Source organism: Gymnogyps californianus, unplaced genomic scaffold (assembly GCF_018139145.2).
Source record: "Gymnogyps californianus isolate 813 unplaced genomic scaffold, ASM1813914v2 HiC_scaffold_118, whole genome shotgun sequence".
NCBI lineage: Eukaryota > Metazoa > Chordata > Aves > Accipitriformes > Cathartidae > Gymnogyps > Gymnogyps californianus.
In genome coordinates this window covers 1-20,427 of record NW_026113999.1, presented here as the reverse complement: position 1 = coordinate 20,427, position 20,427 = coordinate 1, and the positions used below count along the sequence as shown (strand labels likewise).

The window sequence follows — 20,427 nt, the reverse complement described above, 5'->3', positions numbered from 1 at the left end:
TCAAAGAGGATGGGAAAAAGCCGCAGCCAATTCAGCTAGGGAAAGAGCCTTTCTGAGAAGCACATCCCACCATGCCAACCCCACCACACGGGAAGGGTAACAGACACACCCGGTGGACTGAACCCCAAGCTCTTGCAACCATGCTCTGGGCACTTTCACAAGAGGCAGCCCACTGTCCCCCAAAACAAGAGGAAAACATCAGCCAAGTTTTCTGAAACACAACTAGAAACGGAGAGCTAAACTGCCCAAGATTGAATTAACCAAATGAACCACCCAAGCCCAGCCTCAAGCTGGGTGTCCAGCTCCGACCCACCCCTGACCCCAAAGTGTCACCGAGAGTCCACAAACATCAAGGAGAGCAACGAGGCTGGACCAGGCTGTGAAGCCTGGGCTGCCCCAATCCCAGCCGGGCTATGACGCGACCTGCCTGCGGGTCAGTTCCCCTTCGCTCTTGGTGAAAGGCAGGGGAGAACCCAGCAGGGGAAAGGACGCAAAGCTGCGCCCACCTGAAAAAATGAAAGGATAACTACCTCCCGCAGACATCTGTGCTAAAGCAGACATTCAAAGACCCTAGTACTTGATCTGACACCCACTCTGCCTTTAAGCTTCCTCTGCATCTGCAAACGCACACAAACCCAGCAGTCCTGGTCTCCCATCCCCACTCCGACTACAGCTGGCCCAGACTCCTCCCAGGCATCTCCAGCAGAATTTTGCTTTCCCTTGGAGATGGATGAATTCCCAGGCAGCAGCCCCAAACCTTTCTGGAGTAGCTACCAGAAGAGCAATGCGAGAAGGTCCATGGCCGGGTACCTTCCTGGGACCTCTACCAGATCTGTAGTAGATAAAGCGCTGAGCCCCGCTGTTGGTAGGGCTGTGGAGGGACTGCAAAGACAAGGTGAGAGATGCCAACAGCTCTCAGTCCTGGCCACTTCTGGGGGGGATCCCTAATTAGTAGTTGTTCATTAACGAGCTGGGCTCTGGCCAGGGTTAGGTTTGGGTGGTAAAGCAAGCGCAGAGCACGGTGTTGGTGGAGCTGCAAAATAAAATTGAGAGCTAAAACCACCTTTCAGTTCCGGCACCTTCAGTGTGGGAGCCCTCGCTGGAGGGCTCCCTCTTTTAAAACAGGCCTCTGACAAGAGCGTGGCACAGGGATAGGTGGTAGAGCAAGCGCAGAGCCCCACTGTTGGTGGGGCACTGAACAGAATGCCAAGGGAAGGAGAAGACTAGCAAGAGCTTTCACCCCAGGCTGCTTCTCTGTCAAAGTCCTAGGTGGTAAGCGGTGTTCTTGTTGCTGGGTCTGGCGCGGGTAAGTGTTAGGTGGTAGAGCAAGCGCAGAGCCCCAGTGTTGGTGGAGCTCTGAAAGTGTGGCCAAGTAACGGTGAGGGCTAGCAACAGCTTTCAGTGCTGGCACTTCCTGTGTGGGAGCAGTCGCTGGACATTTTCAATTTTGGAGCTGAGCTCTACCTAGACTGAGAGAGGTAGAGAGAAAGCATAACGTTTGGTGGCTAGAGAAGCACAGAGCCCCAGTGTTGGTGGTGGTGTGAAAGGGCTGCCAAGGGAAGGTGAGGGGCAGCAACAGCATTAAGTCCTGGCACCTTCCGTGTGGGAGCAGTCGCTGGACGTTTTCAATGTCGGAGCTGAGCTCTACCGGCACTGAGAGAGGTAGAGCGAGAGCATAACGTTTAGTGCCTAGGAAAGCACAGAGCCCCAGAGCTGGTGGGATGGTGAAAGGGCTTCCAAGGGAAAGTGAGGGGCAGCAACATCTTTCAGCCCAGGCCACTTCTGTGTCAAAATCCTAGGTAGCGAGCTTACATTTTGTTGCTGGGTCTGGCGTGGGCGAGTGTTAGCTGGTAGATCAAGTGCAGAGCTTCAGTGTTGGTGGAGCTGTGAAAGCGCTGCCAAAGGAAGCTGAAGGCTAGCAACAGCTTTCAGTGCTGGCACCTTCCGTGTAGGACCAGTCGCAGGCTGTTTTCAATTTCGGAGCTGAGCTCTACCTAGACTGAGAGAGGCAGACAGAGCATAACACTAGGTGGCTAGAGAAGCGCAGAGCCCCAGTATTGGTGGTGGTGTGAAAGGGCTGCCATGGGAAGGTGAATGACAGCAACAGCATTCTGTCCTGGCACGTTCTGTGTGGGAGTAGTCGGTAGACATTTTCAATTCCGGAGCTGAACTCTCCCTAAACTGCGAGAGAGAGAGCATAACATTACGCAGCTAGACAAGCACAGAGCTACCGTGTCGGTGGGGGTGTGAAAGGCTGCCAAGGGCCCGTGAGAGCTAGCAACAGCATCAGTCTTGGCATCTTCTGTGTGGGAGCAGGCACCAAACGTTTTCAATTTTGGAGCTGAGCTCCACCTAGACTAAAAGAGAGAGAGAGAATAACATTAGGTGGCTAGTCATGAGCAGAGCCCCAGTGTTGGTGGTGTTCTGAAAGGGCTGCCATGGGAAGGTGAGGGACAGCAACGTCATTAAGTCCTGGCACCTTCTTTGTGGGAGTAGTTCGTAGATGTTTCCAATTCCGGAGATGAGCTCTACCTAGACTGAGAGAGGGAGACAGAACAACATTAGGTGGCTAGGCATGAGGAGGTCCCCAGTGTCGGTGCGGGTATGAAAGGGCTTCCAAGGGATAGTGAGGGCCAGCAACAGCTTTCAGTCCTGGCCATTGTCTCAAAGTCCCAGGTGTTGCGTTCACATTTTGTTGCAGCGTCTCGCAAATGTGAGTGTTAGCTGGTAGATCAAGCGCAGAGCCCCACTGTTGGTGGGGCACTGAATGGAATGCTAAGGGAAGGAGAAGGCTAGCAAGAGCTTTTAGCCCAGGCCACTTCTGTTCCAATCTCTTAGGTGGTGAGTGTTCTTCTTGTTGCTGGGTCTGGCACGGGTGAGTGTCAGGTGGCAGAGCAAGCGCAGAGCGTCAGTGTTGGTGGGGCTCTGAAAGAGTAGGCAAGGAATGGTGAGGGCAAGCTGTACAAGCCAGGTGCCTGCTTCTGCCTGATCAGAAGGGCAGCTTACTATGAAAGCAGCTACATTCCTATGACATTCCCCAGCTACCTATAACATCACAAGATGATGCACAAGCCAGCTGCATGCTCCCGCCCTACTAGGTGCAGAGACACCACTGACATCACAAAGACCTGCAAAATCCTGGTGTTCATTCATACCCAAACAATCACTTAGACACCAGTGACATCACAGGCAGCTGTACAAACCAGGTCCTGCTCCTGCCCTATCACCTACTCAGGCACATGCGACATCACAAGCGCATGAACAAGCCGCGTTACTCCTTCTACCCTATTACCTACTCAGTGACCTATGACATCACAACCACCTGCACATGCGGGGGTCCTGCTCGGCACCTATTGGCTACTCACTCAACAGTGGCCATTGAGGAACCTGAATAAATCAGGGGCGTGCTTCTTTCCTATCACCTCGTCAGCCATCAGTTACATCACAAGCAGCTGCAGAAGCCAGGTGCATACTACTGCCCTATGACCTACTCAGGCACATATGACATCATAAGCACCTGCACAAGCCAGCTGAATGCACCTGCCATAACGGTTACAGAGCCACCAGTGACATCACAAGCAGGTGCACACACCAGCTGCATGCACCTGGCCTATCAGCTACTCAGCCATCAGTGATAACATAAGCAGCTGCACAAACCAGGGACTTTCTCCTGCCCTATCAACTGCTTGGGAACATGACATCACAGGCACTTGCGCAAGCCAGAGGCCTGCTCCTGCCTTAAAAACGACTCAGCTACAAGTGACGTCACAAGCAGCTGCACAAGCCAGGGGCCTGCTCTTGCCTTATCACCTACTCCGCCACCTATGACATCACAAAAAGCTGCAGAAGCCAGGTACATGCTCCTGCCCTAATAACTGCAGAGACACCAGTGACATCACAAGCACCTGCACGAGCTAGGTGTCCATTTCATACCCAGTCAGCTACTTAGCCACCAGTGTCATCCAAAGCAGCTGTGTACAACCACTGCTGTTACCTATTTTCACAAGAGGCACAGGCTTCACAAGAAGCTGCTTCAGCTTCTACCTTTCAGTCTGTTACCTATGAGAAAATGGAAGCGTGTTTTATTGTAAGAGGAAACCCTTAATTGGAAACTTAGTTCATGGCCGAATTTGCCTCTCTATGCACATATCTAGTGAATAGCCCAGGAAATGTTGCAGAGGAGATTAGCAAAGCAAACCCAGGAAACCTCAAGAGATCTCGTAACTACACGAGCCTGTCTTTCCTTTTCACCCCCCGAGTTCCCAAAGCACCAAGGCAGGAGCAGGCAGGGCAGTCGTGCGCTCAGGTCGCACCACGGAGGAGAGAGCAGGAACAGCCCTCTGGCACTCACGATTAGTAACAAGAATTTCTGCTCTGAACTGGGGCTTAGTCCATGTGCAAGTACAGTACTGATCCAGATACGAAACTGAGGGTGTCCGTTAATCCCAGGTGCCACACACACTGTACCTTCTTCCATCGCCTCCTCCCGATGAATGCATTTCCAGTCTCTTCCATCTCATCGCAGCTTAGATAACTGCACTGTGCCTCAGGGCTGACTGGGGGCTGATGACCCTCGGAGCAACAGCAGGAACCGCTCTGACCCTGGTTGTGGGGTTGTCCCTGGGGCTAAGCACTCGGGCTCAGGCTGGTGAACTGGGCCATGGCAGGGCCTGTGGGCAGTGACGTCCCCTCTCAAGCCCGTCCATGCTGGCAGGTACCTGCTCCTGCGCCTGCGCCTGCGCCTGCAGCACCCCTGGGCCCGGGCCTGGGCCTGGGCCTGGGCCCCCGTCGCCTCGGCTGGCCCCAGCCTGTCTCTCACCCACTTGCCCTCAGGCTGCTCGGCCTCTGCACCCCTCGCCCCCAGGCCAGCTGGGACTGGCAGGCTGCCTCTGGCTCCGCTGATTGGCTCAGCCATGGCCAATGGCGTGGCTGTTGCTGGGTGGGCAGGGGCAGCCTGGGCCTTTCCTCACAGAGCTGCCTCCCCACACCACAGCTCGCTCCTCAGCCAGCCGCGGCACTGAGCCTGCGGAGAGACAGCCTTCAAGAAGGGCCATTTCACCTGGAGCTGTTCTCTCAGCAGCGCAAGGTGTTTGCAGAGCTCTGCCGTCCCTCGGTCCACTCACGGGGTCTGGGCCTGCTCACGGAGGGAGGGAAAGGGAAACAGGCGGAAGGGGAGGGGACATGACAGGAAGGGAGGGGACAGGAGGGGAGCCGCCCTGGATTTGCTCTGGATCAGGAAGTCTTTCCCAAAATGTGGGTCTGTCTGTGCTGCCAGCCACAGCCCTGGGCAGGAGGAGCTGCGTGACAGGAGCCGCCGGTGTCAGCCAGGCCGACACCTGGCAGGAGACAGGGCTCTGCCCCCGGTCACACCGCCCGTGCTGAGCCCAGCACCCAGGCCTTCCTCAGGCCTCACCTTCCCCCGGGCAGTGAGGAGGAGAGACGCCCTCTCCTGGCGTGGCCCAGGGCATCCTCCTGTGGCCCGAAGGAAGGACAGAGCCCCCATCACTCTCCCCACGGGGGCTGACCACTGTCCTTTGCGTTTCTCCCAGGGGCTCCCCGGTGCTGACAGGCCCCGCAGGGCTTCAGGGCCAAGGAAATGCTGGGGCGCCAGGGCCTTCTGACCCCCTTCATGGTCAAAACTGTTTCTCCTCGTGGCATGTGGACTGGGCAGATGCCACGTCCCTCTTAGTCTGGGAGGACTGCAGGGAAACGAGGAAGTCACAGCATGCACACAGGTAGGAGGAGAGTGAAAAGGAGCCCTGTCAAGGTTTTTCTGCTGTTTCATGTCTGAAGTCAGACATCTGCGTGCATCAAAGTCAGCTTTTTTTCCTCCAAGCCGCACAGCTTTTTGCCAGCTACAGCGAGGTGGTCTCAGCTGGTCTTTGGGATAACTCAGCTCCTTTCTTTTTTAATTGTGTGCCTACGCTTTTCCTTTTTTCCACCTATTCTTTCTTCCTCTTTCCCCCTAGTTCCGTTCTCTATTAAAGGTAATGAGGATTTGATGTTCCAGACAGAAGATAGAGTAGGTACATACAGGAAATAGGTATAGGCTGATCTATACGTTCAGAGCTGTAGGCTATAGACTAGCTAGATACAGGCTACAAGTAGAGTTACTATTTGCTAATTATAATTTCTTTTCCATATTCTAGAATAGGTAAGCATGGGGACAGAAGTGTAGTCCTCCTCCTGAGAAGTTGGGCACAGTCTAGAATGACAAGAAGCCCACCCTGACTGATACAGTAGGAAGCCAGACAGAAAAGGAGCACGGCCAAGAGAGCCAGTGAAGTTGCAGCTGAAAGCCGCTAACTCCCTCATACAAGATGGGAAAGCGTGGGCTGGAGAGCCAGAGGGAGCACTGGGAGCACTGGGGGGACTGGGGAGCCTGTGAGGTGCCCATGGTGGGCTCCTGCCATGGCCAGGTACGGGGCGCTGGGAGCACTGGGAGCACTGGGAGAGGCTGGGGGTGCTGGGAGGGGCTGGGGGGACAAAGGGACTTGGGGGTGCCCGTGGTGGGCTCCTGCCACAGTCAGGTGCGGGGTGCTGGGGGGCACTGGGGGCACTGGGAGGGACTGGGAGGGGCTAAGGGTGCTGGGAGCACTGGGCTCCCTGGCTCATCCCAGTGGGGGCAGGTGCGGGTGGGGGTGGGACAGCAAGGGGACACCCTGCACCCCCAGGCCCCCCTAACAGTGATGATGCTGGGGCTGGGGCCGGGGAGTCCCCGGTCACCCTGGCCCTGGGGACCACTGACCCCGCCCTGCTGGAGCTGAAGCCGTGGCACTGCCTCAACCCTGCCAAAGTCACCCCCAAACATGGGACACCTCCCAGCCCAGCACCTCCAACCCCAGGAACCCCCAAACACCGGCGACCCTCAACCTTTGAATCCCCCCCAAACATGGAACTCCACAAACCCTGGGGACCCCAAATCCTAGGGACCCCCCAAAACTGGGACCCCCCAAACCTGGGATTCCCAGACCCCAGGACCCCCCAAAACACAGGAACCCCAAAACTGGGACCTCCAAACCCCAGGGACACCCCAACCCAGGGAACCCCCAGACCCTGGGGATCCCAAAACCCTGGGACACTCCAACCCAGCACCCCTAAATTCCAGCCCCCCCCCCCCAAGCTGGGACCCTCAAACCTGATATCCCCAGACCCTGGGATCCCCCAAAACCCAGGAAGCCCCCAACCCTGCACCCCCAAAACCCAGGAACCCCTCTAAACCTACGACCCCCAAACCTGGAACCCCAGACTCCAGGACCCCCCCATAATCCGGACACCCCTCAAACCCCAGGAACTGCCAACCCAGCATCCCCCAAAACAGGGGCCCCCAGACATGCAATTCCTGAAACCCTGGCACCCCCAAACCCCAGGGACCCAAAACCCCGGGGACCCCCAAACCTTGGGGACTCCCAAACTCCAGGACCCCCAAATCCTGGGGATCCTCAACCCCAGGACCCCCCAAGCCTGGGAACTCCCAAACTTGGGACCGCCAAACGCCAGGTACCCCCAACCTCAGAAACTCCCCAAACTAGGACCCCCAAACATGAGACCCCCAAAATCTGAAGACCCCCCCAACCCTGGGACCTCCCCAGCCCAGCACCCCCAAATCTTGGGGACCCCGAAACCCCAGGCACGCCCCCCAAGCCTGGGACCCCCAGACCCCTGGGGCCCCCAAATCCCAGGGCCCCCAAACCCTGGGGACCCCTCCACCCTGGAAACCCCCAAACCTGGGATCCTCAAACCCTGGGGACCCCAAACCTGGGAACCCCTCCCCTTTAGCTGAGGAAAGATAGGGAGCCGCAGTAGCCGGCTGACGTACATGGGTGGTGAGGAACAAGAGCAACAGAGAGGGCTAGGGTTTTAGAGGGTCTCTGGTTTTCATGGGACCTAAAATCAGAAGCGTCTTCAATCACGAGTCTGCACCAGGGCCTGCGAGAGAGCTCTAGCCATCACTGATGGAGCAACAGTTGCCCTCAACAGAAAAGACAAGACAGTGTATCTTTCCATGCCTCAGAAAAAGGCAGGCCCAATGACAAAGGTCATAGTAAAGGAGATGTTTAATGAGAACTTCATTTCCACCCTTCTGTTTTAAGTCTATCTGTGGAGGGAGTCTGCTGCCTGATAGGAGTCCGCTGCCCTGTCCGTGTTGTCCTTCATGCGCGCTGCCAGGCGGGAGAACGTTCGTCCGCTGGAAGTGCCCTCCAGGCTGAAGACGTGCTCCAGTAAGGAAAGGCAGCAGCTCTGCCGCAGCAGCCAGGCTAGCCTCTTCCTCCTGCCACACAAGAGAAACTGCTGGGCCCAGAGCCTCTAGCTGTACAGTGCTAAATCGGACAGGGCCGGGGGAAAGCAGGGCGGCGGACAAGCCAGGTACACCTCCTCGGAGGAAAGGGAGCTGATGGAGGGAGGGCTGCCGGAGGAGAAGGGGGCAAACGAAGAAGTGTCACTGGGGGAAGCTGACCGCTCAAGAGGACGTATTGGCACTACAGCACCAGGGGGGCCAAGCAAAGCCAGGAACCGGCAGGAAAGCGGATATCGCCCTCTGAGCTTCCTCGTTCTCACACCTCACCTCCACCTCCTGCTCCTTCCCCGTGTCCTGGTCCTGCCTCCAGACCCCCTGCCCCTCTTCAGCCTCTACTCCCTGTTTACAGCCCTCTCTCTCCCAGCCACCACCAATCCCTGCCGCAGCCAACATGTGCCGGCAGACACAGCCCCGGCTGCGAGCTGCTTTTTATCCAAAGGCGTGCTTTGTTCCCATGACTGCGCAGGGGGGGAAGGAGTGTGGGGCTCTGCCGTTCCCTTTTCTACCCGCACATCGCTCCTTAATGCCTCGGTCCTGCTCAGGCCTGCGCGTCAGGTTTGGTGTGGCCTCAAGTCTAGGCAGGTCTGGGCCTGCGTGCCTGCGACCAGGTAGGAAATGGCTCTTCCTCCCCTGGGTTCTCAGTTCTGCTTCTTACCGGGCCTCCTGCGGAAGGGAGGATGCTCTTCTGGACACATAAGCGGCACACGGCAACTTTTCCACCTGAGACTTGACAAAGGCTCCAACGGAGGTCTTGGGGAATTGCCTTTTGAGCAGGCTCAAAGCCTCCATGATCATTTTCTTTGCCAGCTCCATGCGTCCCATATGACAGCAGACCTGCACAGGAAAAGGCAAACATCCCAATATGGACTAGTTGCCCAAGAGACTGCAGGAACCTGCCAGTGGCTGGAGATGCCAGGCATATCCCCTGCAACTGGGGAAGGCATCCAGCTCTGTCCCCCAGGAGATCCCTCTGGACCTCCCTGTCTCTTTACCTCCCCTTTGAGGCTGAAGAAGATGGCCTCTTCAAAGCGGGCTATCCCATTCGCTTTCTTCTCTACCGAGTTCCTCAGGACCTCCGCTTCGTTCAGCTTCATGAGGGCCTTTGCGCAAGCACACAGAGAGCTGGTGAGCAGGGGTGCAGAGCCCAAGGCCAGCCTGGTCCTCCCCGTTGCCTCTGGCATCTGTCTTAAGAGGGCCTGTTTCTGCCCCTGGTGATGCCCGCCCAAACACAGTCACACTGGCTCAGAGCACAGGCACCAGTGATCCTTCAGACTGCCTCCCTGCTAATGCCCCTCGTGCTAAGGGCCCAGTGCCCCGTGCCTCTTGCCGCAGAAGAGGCAAACCCGAGGAAAAAGTCAGGGTCTGACCCCAGCATTTCCCTTGCAAGGCCCCGCGAAGGCATGCCCTGTTGCAACGGGGAAGCGGTCCTGCCCAGAGCCAGGGAGGACTGCGTGCACAGTGGGTGCTGGCAAGCAGGGCAACTCACCATGTAGCTGTTGGAGGCATGCAGGTAGGCAGCCACACACTCCAGAAGGTAGTAAAAGGCTCTGGCAGCATCGCCTATTGCCATGTAGTGGCGAGCCAAAGGCACAAGCACCGATTCCACGATGGCTTTGCATTCACATGAGCATGCGCCGTTGTGCTTCCCGTCGGTCTTGCTGGGCAGCTCAGTTGTCTGCTTGCTCTTTGCCAGAAACCGCCCTGCCACACTAGACAGAGGACAGTTGCCACGGGAAGAAGAGAGCGAAGAATACACGCGCATCACCTATACTGGTCTTTCTCCCCACAGGGATGGCATCAAAAGCCCTTTGTTCAAAGCAGAGCAGGCACGACTCATACAGGTGCTTTATAGGTAGGGAGGCAAAGACAAGCTGGGCTTTCTGTCACCTCCCACAGGCAAACCACCCGACTCCCCGTGACGGCTTTTCCCCTGCAGCTTTTGCAGCACTACTCTGTAGGAACTGGCAAGCAAGGGCTGCTCCAGCGTAGTGTGATGATCACTCTGAGCCCATGGGCTTCCTCAAGCACTCCCTCATCTCCATGGCCATCTCCTCCCAGCTCCCACCCCACAGAAAGCCTCTTCCCTAAGCTAGAGTCACAACCGGCACTTCCTTTGTCTCCTCTGGAGACCCTGAGCTCCCTGCCTTCAAAAATAATCAAAACCTTGTCTGCTCACCCAAAATCCTCCTCCATGAAAGCCGCCTGCTGCTGCGGAGCATCTGCAGCATCTGGAAAGGAAACAGGGGGCTAGACACCTCCCCACATACCCTGGGGTAAGAGCTGCTCTCCCTCTCCCGGCGGGCTTGCAAGGATCCTTGCAAGGGTCCCGACACACTGAGGAAAGTCTGCAGTGGTCGTCCTCACCTCCTGGGCTCGTCCCTAGCAGATCTCCTCCCACCCGATCCCCAGCACACCCCGCTGGGCTCCCAGAGGGCCCGGGCTGCGGAACATGGTGCACAGCATACCCTCAGTGGCGTGGGTCCTATCCCTCTTCAGCTGTTCTCCTGCGAGCACCAAGGCCTCCCAGCTGCGTGAGTCGCCCAGGTCAGCAGGGCCCTGACAGCTCCCTCCATCCTGGGTGCTGGTGACGGCAAAGCGGTGGAAGGCAACAAAGTCCCCTTGGCAGCAGCTCTCGCATTTGTGCGCGTGCCACTCCAGGAAGGCGGCACACTTGTAGTGCAAGGCGACCCGCTGTCTCTCGGGCCACAGCTCGTAGGCAGCCTCCCGCAGCAGCGGGACACAGAAGGCCAGGACACCAGGCTGCCGCTCCACGGTCTTCTTGCTCGGAGAGGGCCTCTCCACACCTGCAAGGCAAAGGGCCTTTGCATCAGCCCGAGCTGGGGCCAGGGCTCAGGGCTGTCCCACCCGGCGCACAGAAGTCATGCCTTGGTGCGCATCCTTGGCAGCAAACCAGCGCTGCTGCACACTGAGCCTTGCAGCACGGGGCAAAAGGGCCTGGCTTGCCTTGCTGATGCTAGCACAGCCCTGGGGACAGCAGTGCTCAGCTGTGCTCCAGGCAGGAGCTGGGGGTGTTGCCACCAGCCAAAGCAAGCCCCAGCCAGCGCTTTCTCCCCGCTCTTGGCCAGGCAGTCCCCAGCCTCCTGAGCTTCCCTTCCTGTGCCACAGGGGAATCAAAGCTGCATTAAAGCCTGTTGAAGGCCCCAGGGCACTCTGGAGGGCATCTTTGATCTGGATGCTGCAGGCAGCTGGGAGAAGATGTCAGGGATTCCACACGCCCTCCCATGCCTGTGCTACGAGCAGCACTTGGAGGCAGGGGAGCAGAGGCACTTGGGACGGCTGGTGGGAACTTCCCGCCAGCACAAAGCCAGTGTGCTTTGAGACTGACTTGTAAGATCTTTGAACAACCCATCCCGAACAGCCATGCCTGCCTGAGCTCCACCCACCCAGCACCGGGGGGGAAAGCGCACCATGCCCTGGGGGAGCCCTGCCGGGACACAGCGGGGAGCTCCCTTGTCCACCTTACTGCTACCACTTACTTCTCTCTGCCTGCGGAGAGGTGGCTGGCCCCTTGGTAGGATCTTGCACACCTTCTGGCACCTCTGTGTTTTTCAGCCACTTAAGGATGTTGTCGCTCACCAGCATGTCCAACAAGCAATTCATCTTGTGCCTGACGCCAGCGGGAAGGATGTGTGACAGCAGCTGGGTGGTAAACACCGGCCCGATGACAGCGGCAAACTTCAAAACCATCTGCTTCAGCGGCTTTATCCGGTCCAGCTGAGCCAGCACAATCTCTGTCAAAAAGAAGCACCACGTCTCTCTCTTGCCTGTTCCCCATGCTGAGGCTGGAGAGGCTGGAAAGCTTCAACACACGAAAGGGGGTGGACTTTGGCCTCCTCTCCTCAGGACTGCACCTGCTGGGCATTCGCAACGCATGGCAGGCGTCTTGAAAATGGCTCCGCTTCACAATAATGCACGCTACCAGGTCTGGAGGAGGTTTTTGCCCAACAGTGCCCACAGAGAACAGAGAACTTGCCCCACCTCAGAGGTGGACTCAGAGCTCCCCACAACGGTTGTCTTAACTTGGCCAGATGATACTATTCCTGTCTTTTGGTTTTCTTCTTTTTTCTTTGGACAAAACAACTTAATCGCAGGAATGCTTTAGCATGACATTTCTTCGAGGTTCATACAAATGGCTACGCCTAGAGAGGAAGGACACTCATTGACAGCTCCCCCATCCAGCTCCCCTGGCTACAGGGGGATTTCCATGCCAATGTGCAGAAGAAAAAAAAATGGATTTGGTTTGGATTAAGTGCCTGGAGACCAGAGACTAGCGAGGTAGAAGCCGTGTTCAAAGTTGAGTCAGAGGCAAGTCAAAGATTTTTCCCAGCAAAGGATTTGTTTCTGTGAGAAAAGGGAGCCATTTTAGTGTTGCACCAATAACCTTTTCTCTCCTACTTGCTGCTGGAAAGCAGCCAGCAGGCTCACAGCTGGTCCACACCCAGCAGGGAAAAACAGCTGCCCACAACCCCAGGCCTGTTTTTGCTTGTACCCGAGCCACCTTCCCAGCAGAGCCCCCAGGCTGAGAGGGTGACTCTGCAGCACACAGATGCCCAGCCTCCCTCTACCCGATGCCGCGGGTAGGGGCCCCAGCACAGCCACGAGCCGGCAGAGCGGCGCTCAGCCCCTCACCTTTCAAGGTGGCGGGCAGCACCATGTTCTCCAGGTTCACATCTGGTCTGATGGTGCAGACGATGCCATCGTTCCCCACGCTGGAGCTCGATGTTGCTGCGAGGGCTGAAGCCTCGACTGCAGATGCTGGGTGGAGCAAGAGAGCACAAATAAGGCAATTTGCAAAGTGACTTGCAGCTTGCCAACGTTTCAAAAGTCACCTGAGATGGGACAAGTTCCACCTTACATAGTCCAGCGCGGGCGCACTGTCCTGCCTGTGCTGATCATGGTCATTAAGCAGAGCGAAACAGTTTCCACTGCAAGCGTTTCTTTGCATAGCCCTCCCGGAGACGTCCTGCCTTCAGACCAGCTTTCCCAAACAGTCCCTCAGCCAAAGCTTCCAGATTTCCCAGGGGGCGACTGAACGCCCCGGGACAGAAAGCAGCAGCATTGCTGCCTTCGACAGTGCTACCTCCACAGCCAGAGAAATTGCCGGTGATCGTGCACAATGTAGCGTCAGTCCTGGCTGTTCCCAAGGCCATGGCACTCTGGCTGGCATTGCTTTCTCGGTGGCATTACCACTGTTTTCTTCCATTACCAGCACCCTTGTGGGGATTTATGGGTTTGGATTCACGTTTCCCAGGCCTGTCCCTCACCTCAAGCTGGGGTTTGTTCTCAAGTGAGCTGGTATTTGGCCAAGGTAAATTACATGCCCATTAGAATGCCTAAGAACCACCAGAAGCACAGGTGCTCCGGAACGATTTCCCCTGTGGTTTAGCCCCCCAACCCCCAGCCCAAGAATTTAGGCCCCTCCAAGCCACCAGAACTGCTAGCCCCTGCTTTGGCTGTCCCCACAGAAAGGCACGCAGGAGCCCACACCTCCGCCAGACCAAGTTTTGCACCGCTGCAAGATCTGACTCTGCCCAGATCCATGGGGGAACAACGGGGCAAACCTGTGCTGCGGAGAATGTGCCACAGCAACTGGCTAGTCAGCTGCAAAGGTGCTTACTGATCAGGCTCTCCCAGTTGTCCTCTGCTTTTTCACCCCGCCTCCGGGTGCGGAACCAGAGCATGGTATTGTAACAAAGGCAAAACAGCAGCTCCTCGCAGTAATACGGGTTCCCCGAGCTTCTTTGGATCAGGAACCTGGGCAGGAGCAGACCCGCAGTGATCAGCACAAGGAAAGTAAGGTGAAACACAGTTCAGGTGAGCGGCGAGTCACTCGGGCATAACAGGATAGCCAGCATCTTTGTCACAGCTACACCTCACTTTTGAAAGGGATGGTCCTCCCGCTGCCTTGGGCTTTTGGGTCCCCCTGAACCTCTAGCCTTCGCTGAAGTCCATGGGAGAAGAATTGCGGACAATGCCCAAAGCACAGAGCAGCGAGCCCTGCCTTTCCTCTCCTCAGGAGCCTAGATCCTCTCTGGCAGCAGGGCGGACCTCTGCCCCAGGGAATCTCCCCCATAGCCTGGCCACTTAGACCAAGGCCTTTTCACACTCCAGCCACACTTGGCCTCGGGACTCTTCCTCCCTTCCTCCCTGTGCAACAGCAAAGGGCTGACACCTCCCACGCTCTGTGTCTAGGGAGTTGCCCACTCTCAGCTCACTCCTGCCGGGGCCAGGCATAACAAGCAACCCACCTCCGGTACTCGCTAGAGTCAGTGATGCTTCTAGCGGCCCTGCGCTCCCTTTCCTGGGGGGTTGATTCCCTTCCATGGTCTGCATAGGTTCAAGCCCTCAGGAAGAGCTCCCCTGCCTCGAACTTACCTTGCCAGATCCCTGGGGATGCTGACCACTCCAAGCTCCTGGCAGACTTTCTGCACCACAGCTGAAGGTTTCAGCTCGTCCAGATGAAGATAGGTGATTTTTGGAGACGTTGTGTTGTCTGCTGCGGCTTTGCAAAAGCTCTCTGTTCTCGCGTAGCCCGGAGCTAAGCTCACGACCATGAAGAGGGAGACGTTTCGGAGCACGGGTGACATGATACTCCAGGAGGCAGGGTCGATGAAATGGGCATTGTCGATGACAAATATGCCAAATTCTCCTCCAATGACCTGAAAAAAGCAAGTTGTTCTGCGAGGAATCTGGTGGATTCTCAAGTGTCTTCCAGGAGAGGAGATTTAGCCCCTGTCTCTTGAGAGGATGCTCTGAAGTCTCTCCCCAGCCACTTCCCTGCTCAGAAGCTTACCGACTCTTAATTTCTTTGAGACTTCAAGGTCACACCTAACATCACTTGCCCTGCAGAAGGAGGGAGCTTGGGCAAGGGAATGCAGAAGCCATTGTTCCTCCTCCAGGGCACACTTTACGGGAGGAAAGTTATTGGGTGTGTTGGTGGGGCTGCGGGGGGGTTTCTCAGGCCCTGCAAGGGTGATGATCCAGGCGTGTGGTCGTCCCGCCCTGGGTACAGCCCACCTGCTGTGGTACAGAGCCCACAGCCGGCAGGGTTGTTTTCCTTCTCTGCCCAGGAGGAAGGAAGGAAGGAGAAATGCTCACCTTCTCTAGCACTTTCGCCCAAGTCGAGTGCAATTCCGTTTTTCTTTGAGTTTCACGCATCTCGCGAACCTTGTCCGAAACAGGAAACTGGCCAGAAAAGCAGAGTCAGGGAGGAACATCACTCCAGGGCTAGGCACACCTACCCAAGCAAGACCACAGAGCAAACCGCCTCTGCTGGCCTCAACACCTTACCTCTCCCCAACACAGGTGCAAGGAGCCACAGAGGGGACTTCACCTGGAGCCTAAAGCAGAGGCTCTCTGCTGAGGGTCTCTGGCAGAGCTGGGGCTTGGGGGTGGGCTGAAGAGCTCGTTCTCTGGCTGTGGGAGTCTTGGGCTGGCTGGAGCAGACCACTCACAGAGCGGTGACCTCAGCACGAGGTCAGCAACAGCCTCTCTCCAATGCCACTTCCAGGGTGCTGAACAAGGCACCGGGCACTGCCAGATGCAGCGCGGGACATGAACTCACCACAGACAGGGAGCCCCTTGGGCCCAGGAATGGGAAACGTGTGCTACGACCCCTGCGATTCCCACTCCTGACCTAAGGCCCTCCCAGCAGCGTGCCCACACGACGTCAGACCCAGAAAAGCTCACGAGAAGGCCTTCTCCAGGGCCAGAGAGGCCTCTCGCTCTCACCTCGACAAGGAAAATGTCATTGAGCAGGCAATAGCTGCTCTCCTCAATTGTCCCTCGGAGCTTTGTCTGCAGCATGCGCTGCCTGGCACTGCACGGTTCACAGTCCTGGAGGCCCAGGGCCCTGGCCGTCAGCGTACGGATGGCAGAGAAGGACTGCCTCACGTTGAGCTCTAGCAGTTCCATGGCAACTACCCTGCGGTGCAAAAGCAAAAGGGACTGAGATCCCCAACAGCCCAAGCCTTCTAAGACAAAAGGGGTGGAGATGCCCTTGGAGGGCGCTCTTCAGCCACCCATCTCAAAGGGCTTTGCAGAGAAGGCCAAGCTTTTCACTCCTCGTACGAGAAAGGGCACAGAGGGGCAGTTGCTGCCAAGCCACCGGGAGAGCCGGGTCCAGACCCTGTGTCTCCGCAGCGCTGGCCCAGGTCTCGCTACGCCCCCCCTGCAGAGGAACTCACAGGGCTAAGAGGCAAGGATGGAGCAAGTGGTGAGTTTGCCTTTGGGTTCCAGAGCTTAGCAGTCTGCCTCCTAGACCACAGGAAAGCTTTTCTGCCCCAGTGCTCCTTCTGGGAAACAGGCAGAGGGCTTCTGAGACAGGCCACCCTGCTGTCTGTTGGGTCTGGAGTCAGATGAAAAGCACTGAGCTTGGGCTCTTCCCTTCTATCTGTGCCTGGCCCAGAGGTGAAGGAGGAAAGGCCATGGCTCAAGGAACCACCTCCAACTCCCCGAAGAGGCAGAGGTGGGAGCAGAGCACGCAGGTGCTCCTAGGGAGTGTCTCCAGGAGGCTTTGTCGTGAGGCTGCAGTCCAAGGGCCAGGTGCACCAGCAGAGGGGGTGGAGTGTTCCATGGCTGTCAGGGGATGGGCAGGGGCAGTGTCCCAAGGCTAAAAACCTGTACCTGTGGCCAGCCTCCTGGCCTAAATAGGCCAGTTCGGTAAGTAAGTGGCTCTTTCCGGAGCCCATCGTGCCCTCAAATGCCAGGATGTGCCTTTGACCAAAATCCTCATAGGCTTTCAAGCACCTGACAAAGAGGTCAATCTCCTTCTCCCGACCTGTGAAGACAAACAAGAAAAGGAGCTGCTGGGGTGTGCTGAAAAGCAAAAAGAGCCGTCCCTTTTGCTGGCACCCTCCACCGCAGCTTCCCTCCCCGCCACCGCATCCGCCAGCCTGCCTACACCCAGGCCTCCTTACTGCCCACTCGTCCTAGCTTTTCCACCTCTGCCTTCCTCAGAGGGGTAGTGGGCCCACCTGCCCGCCTGCCCCACAGGGCAGCTCCCATGCCCTCTTCCCTGCCCCGACCCCTCCGCTCCCCTCCCACAGGCACAGATTCAGCCGGCCCCATGCAACTCCCCACAGTGATCCAGCACAAGACTGGAAGGGACGAGTTGAGTCGCTGCAGGCAGCTAGGTCCCAAACAGACTCAAAGCATCTCCTCGCTGTACCATGAGCCACAGAGCGCTTCCTGGTAGCTAAAAGGCAGCGTCTTCAGGCCTGTACAGGTTTTGGCTGGGCTAGAGTTAATTTTCTTCAGCGATAGCTCGTCTGATGCTATGTTTTGGATTTGTAACCAAACATCAGTGTTGATAACACAATGATGTTTTAGTTATTGCTGGAGTGCTTGCACAGCGTCAAGGCCTTTTCCAATTCTCACGCCGCCCCGCCAGCGAGCAGGCTAGGGGTGCACAAGAAGCTGGGAGGGGGCACAGCCGCAACAGCTGACCCCAGCTGCCCAAAGGCCTAGTCCATACCATATGACGCCGTGCTTAGCAAGAAAAGCTGGGGGAGAGAAGGAGGAAGGGGGGACGTTCAGAGTGATGGCGTTTGTCTTCCCAAGTCACCGTTACGCGTGACGCAGCCCTGCTTTCCTGGAGATGGCTAGGCACCTGCCTGCCGATGGGAAGCAGGGAATGAATGCCCGATTTGGCCTTGCGCGCGTGTGCAGCTTTTGCTTTACCTATTAAGCTGTCTGTATCTCAGCCCAGCAGTGTTCTCACTGTTACCCTTCCGATTCTCTTCCCCATCCCACTGTGGGGAGCGAGCAGCTCTGTGGGGCTGAGCTGCCTACCGGGGTTAACCCATAACAGGGCCCAAAACATCTGGCAAGACACCGAGTGATTAAAGGCATCCCGTGTGTCCTGACATTTCCATGCCTATGCCCAGATGCTGCCAAGAAAGGAACTCTGAGGAGTACAAGGGGGAGAACCCACCGCCAAAACTCTCCGCCAGTCTAGCAGAAGGAAATCTCTTTCCTGATCCCAAAGACAGGGGTCAGTTTAGCCCCCAGGGTGTGAGCAGCTCCAGAGTTGAAAGGAACCTTCGTACCAGGTGTGGAGCATGGCAGGGAGCACCAGGCGCCTCACCCTGCTTTCCACCCCAAAGACAGCAACCAAGTAGGGGCCAAGACAGGCGGCACTTCCTTAGGGCCGCTGCAGGCAACACCAGCCCTGGCAAAAGCTCCCTTCCCAGCGTGGCACTAAAAGTTACCAAGGGGAAGAAACTGGGGCTCAGAAGAGCAAGGCGTTCTCCACCTACCCAGCAAGGGGACGTACTCCGACCTCTTCTTGGTAAGACCCATGCCAAATGTGCTAGAAGCAGGGGAAAAGAAAACACAAGTCAATTAGCTGGGGAGAAGCCAGGGGACATAGAGAAGCAGCCTGGCATGGAGGGGCAGGACGTGCTCCTTGGGTACCTGCTTTTCTTTCGAGCAGCGTGTTATCCCCTGCACACTCCCCCAGCCAAAGTTCAAGCTGCAGGCTAGGACAGCTTCAAGCATAAAGAAGCCCAACAGCCACGGCAGGACAGGAGAACGTATCAAGAGTCCATCACCAGAGGCCAAACCCAGGGAAATCGGAGACATGTGAAAGAAGCCCGGGTGTGCTGTTGACCACGTTGGCCAAGGAAAACAAGTGTCTTGGAAAGGAGGACTTGTGTCACTGAACGGGTTGGGATGCCAAGCACCTGGCACCTTTGGCTCAAGTCTTCCGGTAGTTTCAAAGAGACGGCAATGTTAACATTCAAACCGTCATCCAAAGAGAAGGTCAAATCCTGGCCCAGAGGAAGAGCTGAGATTTCAGCAGGAAGACATGAGGAAGAGTGTCCCGATGGTCCATGTTTCCCCATGGGAACCGGACTGGCCCACAGCTTCCTGCTCACAAGCAGCTGGGACAAAAATCTCCGTGGGTCAGCGTTACCACGGCACGTGGTGGAGCAAGCACAGCACGGAAAGCACAGTCGAAGGCCATTTGGACAGAGCCTGCAAGGCCAGGTTGTGTCTACCAAGACAGACAAACCTTCCCCATCCCTGTGGCTTCACTCCCGCTCTCTCAGCAGCAGGAGACAACGGGGAGAGAGGCAAAAAGCCTCCCATGCCAGGGCTTCCGACCGTCTCAGCCACAGCGAAGGGAGACCAGCTCGGTCTCTCTCTCTCTCTGCAGAACTCCTCTTTGCTGGCCAAGTCTGCACCCTTGGTGCCACCGTCCCCTCATCCAGCCCTCTCAGAGGACACTCACCTCCTCTTGGTGATCCCCACATATTGATAGATAGTGCCAGGATGGCTAAGGCCTTTCATCTTTCTCTCCGGCAGCTGCTTGAAGTAGTAAGGGGGCAGCTGAGAGGCGGCGTAGGTCGCTGCATCACAGGACACCAGCCCAGGGTAGTGCACCATCATCCGGGCTGCCAAATTCACCTTCTGGCCAATGACTGCCAGAGACAGAGAGAGAGCACATGTTGATGTGCCTGTGCCACCAGCCCTGCGGCGCCCTTCCAGGCCAATGGCTGCCCCACCTCCAGCACAGGTCAACCCCACAGCAAGGTCAGCAGAACCCAGGGGAACAACCGGCCACGGAGACCATTCTCCCACCCCGGGCCAGGACCGGCACCGCCTGGGCCGTTCCTGACCAGCTGCTGGGCAAGCCCTCTCCCAGCCTGCCTTCCTCTTCCAGACTGCTATGCTTAAGCAGGCCCACGCTACCCTCCCGCGCCTCAGACACATGCCTCGTACCTGTGTATTCATGCCTCTCAGGGTGGCCAGTGACTCCGCAGAACACCGTCCCGCCGGTAACTGCAACAGACACTGCCCTGGCACACAGGGAAACAGTGCGGCTTCAGCAGTGCCCCAGGTGCAGTTCTGCCCGCCCGGCTTCATCCCTTCCCGCACCTCCCCTCGGCACTAGCCTGGGCCACCTGCCATCCTGCCCTGCCAGCACGGGTCTCGGGGCATGGAGAGCTCAGGGGCGCAACATACCCGGGTTGCAAGGGACAAGGGACAGGGGTAGAGCGCAGGCAGGAAGTTTTGGACACTTCCCCTGAGGCCACATTCCCTGAGCTGTGACCTGCAGAAGGCCACAGCCCTCTCGTGAGCAAAGAGGGAGGGAAGAAGGC

General features: G+C 57.2%; 1 protein-coding gene across 1 annotated transcript; it reads right to left on the bottom strand.

Annotated features, from left to right (window-relative positions):
* Positions 1–8,094: 8,094 nt before the first annotated feature.
* LOC127027988 (adenylate cyclase type 10-like) lies at positions 8,095–20,124 on the bottom strand (the record flags this gene model as incomplete). The annotated part of the gene is made up of 15 exons (XM_050913823.1): positions 8,095–8,272; positions 8,955–9,133; positions 9,292–9,399; positions 9,786–10,000; positions 10,765–11,103; positions 11,797–12,051; positions 12,950–13,066; positions 13,938–14,074; positions 14,696–14,979; positions 15,419–15,505; positions 16,052–16,244; positions 16,946–17,099; positions 18,580–18,632; positions 19,557–19,746; positions 20,048–20,124. Coding segments are annotated over 15 exons (2,566 nt in total), but the record flags the coding sequence as incomplete, so codon positions are not given.
* Between the last annotated feature and the right edge of the window lie 303 nt (positions 20,125–20,427).